Source organism: Pinus tabuliformis, chromosome 9 (assembly GCF_031772625.1).
Source record: "Pinus tabuliformis cultivar Carrire ecotype Pingquan chromosome 9, CPIR1, whole genome shotgun sequence".
NCBI lineage: Eukaryota > Viridiplantae > Streptophyta > Pinopsida > Pinales > Pinaceae > Pinus > Pinus tabuliformis.
In genome coordinates, this window is record NC_142307.1 from 707,592,215 (window position 1) to 707,603,799 (window position 11,585).

At 37.1% G+C, this 11,585-nt stretch overlaps 1 protein-coding gene across 1 annotated transcript; it reads right to left on the reverse strand.

Annotated features, from left to right (window-relative positions):
* Nucleotides 1–7,493: 7,493 nt before the first annotated feature.
* On the reverse strand, nt 7,494–9,216 carry LOC149150653 (uncharacterized protein At4g19900-like). Its single transcript, XM_089443223.1, has one exon. The coding sequence runs from the start codon at nt 8,989–8,991 to the stop codon at nt 7,654–7,656; it is 1,338 nt and encodes a 445-aa protein (XP_089299349.1). The 5' UTR covers nt 8,992–9,216; the 3' UTR covers nt 7,494–7,653.
* Nucleotides 9,217–11,585: the final 2,369 nt, after the last annotated feature.

The following is an 11,585-nucleotide window of genomic DNA, read 5'->3' on the forward strand; positions in this document are numbered from 1 at the left end:
TAAGAGCTCCACTCACAACATAAGTGAGTTTTGGACCAAGAAGTCACTGGTGGCCGAGCTAAAGGTTTCAAAATCAAATGCATGTTTCGACTCTAAGTCTAAACCCGACAAGGGGAATGAAAAAGGGAGGCAGATTATTGATGCAGAGCCCAACAACAACATTGCCACCATGAGGAGTCTCTCTTCCACTCCTAGATGTGGGTAAAGGGCTCCCCACTACAGTTCATTGTCGACAGTGGGAGCCAAAAGGACCTCATTTCGGTAGAGGTCGTGAAGCGGCTAGGCTTACGGACCACAGCATATCCACAACCGTACACCATCAGGTGGCTTCACCAAATATGGGATCTTCGCATGAACCAGCAATGTCGCCTTCCATACAACATCAAGCCCTTCACGAATGAGGTATTGTGTGACGTTGCTCCCCTTGATGTTTTTGATGTATTATTAGGACAACCATACTTGTGGAAGTGACATGGTGTGTATGCATCAAGGCCCCGTGTTGTTATTGTTACTTTTTGAAATAAGTTGTATAGGATACCGGAGGTAGCACCGTCTACCGCCATCTCTTTGGTTACTGCAAAACAATGCAGTAAGCTCATTTCCAAAATGGGGAAAAAAAATTTCCTGATGATATTCCCTCAAGGAAAGAAGAAGACAGTGGCCACGACCTCCAGACAGGGCCCCTCCACACGACAACTATAGATGGACAAGGTCGTGGACGAGTATGAGGACATCTTCACCTCCCCCACAGGGGTTCCTTCGCACTGTCAGGTCAAGCACTCCATTGATCTGACCCCGGTGCGTCGCTGCCCAATCGACCAATCTATCAGCGCTCCATTCTAGAGAATAATGAAATCAAGAGGAAAATTCAGGAGCTACTGCAGAAAGGTCACATCCGTCCGAGTTCATCACCCTGTGGGAGCCCGATCATGTTGGTATAGAAGTAGGATGGGACTTGGAGACTCTGTATTGACTATTGGGAGCTAAACAAGATCATTTTCCATAATAGGTACCCCATTCCATGGATTGATGACCTCCTGGACCAACTGAAGGGGGGGAAATATTTCATCAAGATCAATTTGAATTCAGGATATCACCAGGTACCAATCGAACACTCCGATGTGTGGAATATTGCCTTCAAAGCCAAGGAGGGCCTTTTCAAATGGTTGGTTATGCCTTTCGGATTGATGAATGCTCCTGTAACCTTCATGAGGCTAATGGATGATATGTTGCAGCCATTCACCAACTCATTTTTAGTGGTATACTTTAATGACATCCTAATCTTCAACCATATTTGGGAAGAGCACCTCCACCACATCCGACAGGTTCTCCAAACACTGCAGCAACACAAGTTATGTGTCAATTTGGAGAAATGCACTTTTGGCATGACCTAGGTTTAGTATCTGGGATACATTATTGATGAATGGGGGTGCATGTGGATCTGGCCAAGATCCAAGTCATTCGGGATTCGCCATCTCCAACCACTCTAATAGAGCTCCACAGCTTTCTAGGTCTTTCCAACTTCTACCGCAGGTTCGTGTTGGGATTTTCTCATATCACTTGGCCCTTGAGTCAAGTCACCAAGGGAGGAGCGAAAGAAAAATTCTTTTGGTATGAATCTCAACAGAAGGGATTCACAGAGTTGAAAGATCGCCTCTGCTCGGCACCAGTGCTCGCATTACCAGACTTGCAACAACCATTTGAGGTCGAGATAGATGCCTCTAACTATGCTATTATGGCATTCCTTACTCAACACGGGCATCCAGTGGCATATTAGAGTGAGACACAGTCCAGAAGTATCCCACTTATGACAGAGAGATGTATTCCATTGTGAAGGCCTGCCGACAATGGAAGAATTACATTTTCAGGAAGGAAACGGTCATCCACATAGACCAAGGACCCCTGCAGTTCATACAGACCCAAGGGAAATTGAAAAATGATAGCCATCAGAAATGGTCCACATACATGCAACAGTTCCATTTGAATATCAAGTATAAGAAGAGCAGCACCAATAATGTTGCAAATTGCCTCAATCGACCACCGATCATGATGTTAACCGTATTCAACTCTTGTGGGCACAAGACTTTTGATTGGCCACTTCTCTACAAAAGCGACCCAGAATTTTTCCACACATACCAGACACTCTTGGAGGGTCAGCATGTTCCAGATTTTCACCTCCAGGATGCCCTGTTATGCCACCTGGGTCACCTTTGTGTTCCTTCAAGCGAGCGTGACAAGATGATTTGGGAAGCACACTACAGTCGAGCTGTTGGGCATTTCGGGGTCGAGAAAATGGGGGCAATACTGCAGAAGTATTTCTATTGGCCGAATCTTTGAGAGGATGTCGAGAAGTACATCAGATCATGCACTTCCTACACCATTGCCAAACTGACCATCAAGAAGCAAGGCCTCTATACCCCGCTGCCTACCCCTAGTCGACCTTGGGAATCGATCTCCATGGATTACATGTCGAGCCTTCCTTCTACTAAGCATGGAAATGACTATGTTTCTGTGGTCGTTGAAAGGTTCTCGAAGATGGCCATTATGGAGGCCTGCAAGAAGAATATCACAGCAGAAGCCACTGCTAAACTCTTCTTTGAATGAGTGTGGGTACACTTTGGGATCCCATAGTCTATCATCTCAGATCGGGACAGCACGTTCCTCAGCACATTTTGGTCCAGTCTCTGGTCGATGTTGGACACCTAACTCACTAAGTCCACAGCCTTCCATCCTCAAATTGATGGCCAGACAGAGGTTGTCAACAGGATGATCGTACACATTCTATGCATGTACAACTCAAAGCATCCACGCACATGGAATGAGAGCCTCCCCTATGTTCAGCACAACTGCAACCGAGCTCTCCACAACTCGACTGGCCACAGCCCTTTTCAGGTTGGCTTGGGATTGCAACCACTATGTCCCATTGATGTGGCCATGCCATTTGCAGCTACTTACATAGGTTCGGCTCATGTCCAGTCCAAAACAGATAAGGCAAACAACTTCATTGAGCACATCCCACATATTCGCCAGCAATTCCACGACATTCTAGAGAAGTCAAATTCCAAGTACAATCAACAACATGATCAACAACGGGTGCCACACAAGTTTCAGGTGGGTGACAAATTCTGGTTACATTTTCAAAAGGAACGCCTTACCAGAGCCTATCGGAAACTCAGACCACTCCAATATGGTCATTACACCATTACCAAGGCTATGGGAGACAATGCATTTAAGCTCACCATTCCCCCATTCCTTGTCCTACACCCAGTGTTCAATGTGTACCACCTTTGGCCATACTTTCCACCATTATTAGACACATCCGACATTGTAGAACAACTCACACCCACATAGTTAAATCCAGATTGCATGGAACAAGCTGCAACTGATCGGATCATGGACACACAAATCAAGCACACTCGCCAGCAGAATATCCAATTGTATCGAGTTATCAAAGTAGGCCAACTCCTTCGCGAGGGCAAGTGGCTCACCAAGGACCAAGTTCAGCAAAAGTTTCCTCATCTCATGGAGGAACTCAATGCAATGGGGACCATTGCTTCCTAAGTGGGGAGGAATGATCCAGGTGGATATTGGTGGTCACCCGCCAAGTCCACTTGGACCCCCACAATTATTTCTTTTAGCTTTTCAGTTTCCTTAATTGTAGCACATTTACTATTTTTAGCAGTTTTTCGGGTCCTGAACTTCCGAAGCCGTTTTGAGGCCCTAAACGATGTTTTTTGGGAAAACTGGGAACAATATGGGTAAATGGATTGATGTTGCTCTTCCCAAACTTGTAGTTCTCAGATAGATCTTTCTAATGAAATATTGTGCATGTCAAACGAAGATTGTATGCCAAAGTTATGACCCTGGGAAGTTGATGTACCAATTTACCCAAACGGGGCCCACAGTTTGACGTTTCATCTTCTAGGAATAGGTTTTTGGATGTTTAGGGTTTTCCATTGTTTCTCAACAATAAATAGGCCTTCGAGCCTCATTGTAACACAGTTCAAAGGCATGTAGCCGCCACATCTCTTCTCAAAGATAAGCTACCATTGCCTTAGCTAGTTTATTTCCATTTTTGTTTGTAACCATATTTCAGTATTTTACAGTAATGAAATGAAGTATTATTTCTATTGCATCTCTATATGTATGGTTATATCTGTAATTTGTTGCATTCCTATGTAAATCCGAATCAGACTTCACACACCTGCTACAACCCCAAGTACCGTGCGATCCTTATTTCCCTTTCTAGCTACACAACCACCCCTAATTGCAATCAAACCACCCCTGCCACCACGAACCCCCGACACTGCCTGAGCTAAGCCTCCATTAGTGGGACCACCCCACGATGGATGCTCAGAAACTTGGCCCACCAATGCCACCTTCGACTCATTGCTGCCCCCCTGGCTAAAAGAAGCTCCCTTCCGCTGGGGTAGGGAAGGGGAATTACGCGACATTGGTCGCATGGTGAGGTAACAAGGATACACCTCTAACATATAAACAACATTGAACAATGACCCCTCTCGACGCACTATGAACTACAACAGAGCCACAAGCAGCTCTGAATTGTCTAATAAACTCCTACTTCTCGAAACTTCCAACCTTCTCTCCCCAACCCAAGGAGTTGCAATTGGAACCTACGAAAAGGTAACAGATAAACCAAACAGAGACCTTGTCGTCGCCTCCACTAGAAAAAGCACCAAGGAACAAAGTCGCGAACAAAAAGGGTTGACCCCAGGCACAAACACAAGAGGTATGAACCCAACCTGATAACTAATCTCTGCAGACACCTTCAGACCATATTTCCACCACTGAACCCCAATTCTTCCCACCCAACAATAGATCTCAAGAATCCATAGAAAGCTCACTAAGATAAGAGGACCCAAAAGATAAATGGCTAATAGGAGACTTAGACACCCTCTCGAGCATAGGAAAAAACCAGAAAGAGAGCTAACAAAGAACACAATAATGAGTCCTAAGGTCATCCAAATTACCATGCATAAGTCACTAGCCTCTGAAAAAATGAGAAAACATGCGATGGGAGAGGAACTTAGCATTTTTTAGAGTCAAACTTGGTGAAGGAGATAACGATGACGAAATTTCCACCAATCCTAAACTAGCCAAAGGCCAGAGAAACCCATTTGACTACTAGAGCCCGAACCATGAGAAAATAACCACTAAAGTATCACAACATAATAGCAATCTTGAAACGTGATAAGCACCATAAACCCACCACTCTCTCTCACTCTTAATCCCGAAGAGAAGAAACGGAACATCACAAGCATCACTTTAATCTTCATTGTACACCATACATGATGGGAGGACAAGATGAATATCCTCCATATCGTCCACCAAATATTCTTGTTCATGGCACACACGACAGTCTGCCCTCGATGTTCGTCACCCCATCAACGATTTTTTATTTTCTATTTTTGTTTATAAATATAACAAGCTATATTCCCAATCATTGTATTGTAAAATATTTAGTAAAGATTTGGAATGTTCTTATATTTTTTGTTAAATATTAATGGTAATAAAAGAAAAAAAATCATACATATCAAACTTAAATCACGTGGCCTACATTTGTTTAAAAATTTAATAATTATATTTTTGAAAAAAAATTGAATATTAAGTTTGAATAAAAAAATTATTATATATATTATAATTATAACTTTTATATATATATATATATAATATATATATATATATATATATAATATATAATAATACAATTTAAAAATTAAAATATTTTTAATTTTATAGATTTGTTAACTATTCTTAATAAATAGTTGTAATAAAGGGAAAAAAATCACACATGACAAATAATAGTGTGCAATTAAGTCACCTAATCTGTATTTGCTTAAAAAATTCATTAATTAAATTTTTGAATATAAAATTGGGTGTTGAGTTTAACATATATATAATATTAATAATAATTATAACTTTTATATATGATGATGATGGTGGTGGTGGTTAATGTCCACTGAGACATATATATTAACCATCCAATTTAAAAATTAAAATTTTTTTTAATATATAAGTTTCTTTTATATATTTAATTTATATATTATTAAAATATTATAGTTATAATATAAATATATAAATTTATGTAATTTAATTGTATATAGTAAAAAAAAAAAAAAAAAAAAATAATAACATATATTAATTAAAATAATAATATAATAACAAAATTAAAGATTAAAATATTTTTTAAATGCACATAATTTTATATATATATTTAATTTTATATTTTATTAAAATATTACACTTTTACTATAATAATTTATAAATATATATAAATAAAAAATTAACATATATATCAAAAATAATAAATAATAACAAAATTAAAATTAAAATTAAAACATAAATATTTTTAAATTTACATTTATATAATTAAAATATCATACATTTATTATAATTATTTATAAATATATAAATTTATATAATTTAAATGTATATGATATAAATAAAAAATTAATATATCAAAATTGTGAAATTAAACATAAACATATAAAAATAAAAATAATTATTAAAATAAAAATAAAAATAAAAAATACTATAAAAAAAATTCATATAAATTAACAACATTACTTCAACCTCCTCCAAAAAAAAAATTGACTGATTCTATATTGGTATCATCTTCCAAAAACTCCAAAAATTGACTTATTCCATATTGGTGTCATCTTCCAAAAGCTAATTTAATCTATATGGTTGGCTCCCTGGTTTTGAAGTTTAAAATTTAAAATTTAGAAACAACATTAATTTAGAATTTTTGTTTTTTAAACCAGTAAATTTTTAGCCGTTAAGATTTTATTAATTATTTTTTTATAACCATTTTTTTTAAATTTAAATTTACTGTGATTTTATAACTAATTTGAAATAAATTTCAATGTAATATTAATGTTTGGTTTGAGCATATTTCATTTTAAGTTGGGATTATTAAGTTTGGTGGTTATTATTTTACTTAAGCTTGGATTTGTTTTTAGTGTGATTTTTTGGACTTTCAGCGGTTCAAGAATTGAGGTAAATCTAATTTATATTTAAATTTGTTTAGATAATTTCGGCAAAATCACATAACCAATCTTTTGTCGACGCGTTTCGAACCAACCAGTGTGGTTCATTCGTCTCTGACGATGAACCACACTGGTTGGTTCAAAGTCGACAAAAGATTGGTTATGTGATTTTCCGAAGATTATCAAACAATGTTATGGATCACAGAATCTAAATTCCTTAATTATTTAAATTGGTTTTTTGATTGTATATATGGATTTAGTATCTGAAAAACCTTATGGTACTTCAATTGTGTCAGTGTTACCCATCAAACTTGTGATATCAATAAATTCCTGCCAGATTTTAGAAAAATTAAACTAGGAAAACTTCCAAAAAAAATTACAAATATATGAATCTCAGGAAATAAATTCTTACATCAATAAATTTTTCAGGGAAATTGGAATTTAATCAATTTTGTTTGCCAGTGGCATAGGAAAGGAGTTTGATCTTTATCCCTGTGGGATAGATTTGGTCTCTTTCCTTAATGGATAATTTTGAAATAAAGGGAAAAAAAATGATTCCTATGATCAAACTTTCATGCCGTACATAATACACAGTACACTGTACAAGAGGAGGAGAACAGCACCTTCTCGCCCCTTTTTTCCTTCACGCCCTTCTTTGTACAGACAGGCAGAAAATACAGTTGTTATTGAAGACATGATGCATAATGCTCCCTGTCTCTATGTTTAGCCCTCTGCTCTGCTTGTTCCACAAATGAATAGCATAAGTTTCCTTCTCCATCTGAATAAACTTCGTGTTTCTCCACTTTACATGTTCCTTGTCACTGGGACTCATAAAATAACTGGAAATGTGAAGCCAATCCACCGGATAAAATGCAATGGGTGCCATGATTTTGAAGTCATGGTGAGTCCGTTTGGCAAGACGGGTGACAACTCGACTGACGAGGTAAGGGCCGTTGTGCCCCCATCTGTTACCGTCGAACGTGAGCACAAACTCCTTTATGAACTTCAACAGCAGAGGATGCTCTTTATCGAACGCCAAAACTGCATTATTCAGCCGATTCCACTGCCCACTTTGGGTATCTGCGCTCTGCGCTCCGATGGCGTTTTTTAGGTCGGAGAAGCTTCTCAGAAGTATCATGTCCGTGTCGATGTAGACGCCGCCGTACTTGTAAAGAATGGCGAGGCGGAGGATGTTGGACAGATTCTGTGCGAACGGGACTTTCCCGGGATCGATATCACCGTTCTCAACCTTTCTCAGCCATTGCTCCGCCGGGGTATTCTTGAAGAGGTAGCGGAGATCGGGCGCCGCCGCCATGACACGAAACCCTCGGCTTCTAAAAGGTCGAAGAATCTCATCTCCCGCCGCCGAGTCCATAGTGCGGGAGATGACGAGCAGGCAGCACGATGGATTCCACTTGAATACGCTCTCCATGGATACCTTCTCACGATAGCCGAAGGATTCGAGCTCCGATATCCACGTGATGAAGAAGCGGAGCTTGCAGGGCTTGAAGAAGACGTCAACTTTGGCAGAGAATTGAGCCGATACCGAATCCGAGTGAAGGATTTGGAAGCTTGGGAGGCTATCCTTGAACCACTTGATTCTCCCCTGCCGGTTCATGTGAAGCGGTGCGTGCTCTAAACTGGGGACATTCCTTACGGGTTTCGACACTGCGCTGCCGTTGACAGATAGTTGAAGGTCATGTCGAATCTCTTCTAGTGAGGCGTTGGGTTCTATGTTTAGGGTTACAGAGGAGACATGATTGGGCATATAAAATTTGGGAATTGAGGTGAGAGAGGCATGGAAGGCTAGAAAGTATTGGAGAATGACAACCAGTGGCAGTAAAAGTAGCAGAGAAGAAGAAATTAGCTGGAAGTGGGATTTCAACATTTTCTGGCTCTTTATCAAGATCTTGGCTTTATTGGTTTTGGGAACAATTGTTTCCTCTTGCAGGTGGGTTGAAGTCTTCCAAAACAAAAACATATTTCTGTTCTTTCCTTTTCATGCACAGACTGCTCATGCCAATGCAAATTATAGCCATATCGGTTGCTTCCTCTTCTCTTTCTTGCTCTTTCCTCTGACGGCCAATGTGACTTATTCCATATTCGTTGCTTCCTCTTGCCCAGTCTTCCGACTAATAACCATCAATCAACGCCGTCGACGACTTGACCCTTTCAGGCGGGATGCGACTGTCATTTAACTCCCAGTCGCAACTAATATAATCTGAATGGCTCAAATGAATCTCTGTCAAAATATCCCACGTCCATGGTAATTTAAATCTATAGAACGCAGGTCTCTACTTATCGTGTCGTGGTGTCCGACCATACACAGGGGCTATGTTCAACACAGAATGTTCATGGTTACCTCATCGATGATGTTAGATCCATGGACTTCCTTTCAAAACGTGGCAAAATGGTTACGCATCGTTGATGTAGATTTATGGCTTTTTTTCCAAAGGTGACCAAACATCTCTATATGGCGTTAGGTTTTTTAATGGTAGAACTGGTCATCATAGTGACATGGTGACGATAGTCATTCTTGACTATGATTTGAAATTACATGTTAACTTTGATCATCCACACAGCATTATTATTAATGGTTTTCTTGACTATGATTTGAAATTACATGTTAACTTTGATCATCCACACAGCATTATTATTAATGGTTTTACTTTCTGATGTTTGGTTGACATTTTGGACCTTTTTATGGAATTGTGAATTTTGATAATATTGTAGGTGGTTTAAATCGTATTTCATGGAATTATGATTTTTATAATATTTTGTAGTTTAAATTGTATTTACAATTTTTTTTGAATAATTAAATCAATTACATGATTAGTTTTTATTAGATATATCTTAAAAAATAAGAGGTTAATCAAAATTCGTTAATATGTTATTTTTAGGTTTAAAAATAAGAAAAACACTTTTATTTTAGGTTTAAAAATAAGAAAAAAAAGTGTTTGTAATAATTGTTTAGAAAATTAAATCAAATATAAATGTAAAAGGGATAATTTAAGAGAAAATGTTTTTCATCATCAATCTTATTTGGGTGGTAAACTCTTTTATCCCATGGAGTTTGGGAATTGACCAACACCTAGTTTCAGTATGAAGCTCATGAGAATTAGTTTGTTAGCAATGTTTATTTTCAGTTATGCTATCATAGCTTAAGCCAAAAGACTTTTGGTCAAATTTAAAATAAATTTAGAAAACTTATAAGCTTCCATGTTTTTTTTAATAAAGCTTTATATAAACTCCTCATGAGTTGATAAGGGATGCACATGACCCATTCCTACTTTCAATTTTATATGAAAAACTAATATATCTAAAAATTAAAATTTATTTTCACCTGTCTTTACAAAATTGAGAGTGTTTTTTCACCATTGACCTTGGATTTAGAAAATATGATATAGTTTTAACTAAAGCTTTATGTTTTACAGTTAACCCTAGATTTAATAAATATATCCATATTTATCCTAATCTTAAAAAGCAACATCAAACTGAGAATTTTTTTTCACCATTGACCTTGGATTTAGAAAATATAATATAGTTTTAAGTAAAGCTTTATGTTTTACAGTTAACCCTAGATTTAATAAATATATCCATATTTAATCCTTAAAAATGCAACATCAAACGTGCTTAAATATGAAATAATATTCTCCTACAACCTTAATGCAACAACTCTCAAGTCAAAAGGAACCTGTATTGTTCTACACTATTCCAAAATAGTCACGAGAACTATGCCAAAATATATTTCTAAAGCCATTGAAATAACGTAGGAGCTTGGTTATTATGAAAAAAGTCCTTGAAAATGATCTGAATCATGATAAGGTAGTCCATGGTTGAATAATAACTAGTAAATTTTGCCTTGTCATGTCTTTCTTACCATATATTGATTTTATTTTTCAAAATATTTCCATACAACTTGGCTAAAAAAGGGCTAATCATAATGGTCCCATAATTGAAGGGATCGATTTTATCTCCATTTTTTAAATTAGCTATGATGAGGTTTTGAGTCTAAGGTTTAGGGAAGCTCTACTATATTGCTAAATTGAAGAGTTTATGGATGTGAGAGATGAAGATAGGCCCTCAATTTTTTAATATTTTTACTTAGTAGCATACATTGTCCTTAGATTTTTATTTTGGGAGTTGCTTACCCCAAATTCGATATCATTTATTGAAAATCTTTCTTTCTTTGTAAAAATGATTTGAATGTTTCCCAAGACATTATGGAATTCATAAACATTTCTAGGGTATTAATTCTATCCTCTTAGGGGAATCATATTGTTTTATTTAGTTTTACAAATTAAATTTCCTAAGATGTACTTTAGATGCACAAACTTCTCTTACTTTCTATTTATATAACACCTTTTTCCCCTTGTGATTAGGGCTTTGTATATATTTATCTTATTCGATTTTAAATACTCTAGAAATATTGCTAATGATTTCCTAGCAATTTTACAACTCTTTATCATATTCAGGACTCATTAGAAATATAGATAACCACTTGATGCAACAAAGCTGCAACTTAACACATCCCTGAACCTGTGGACTATGAATCCATAGGAATTGTTAATTTTT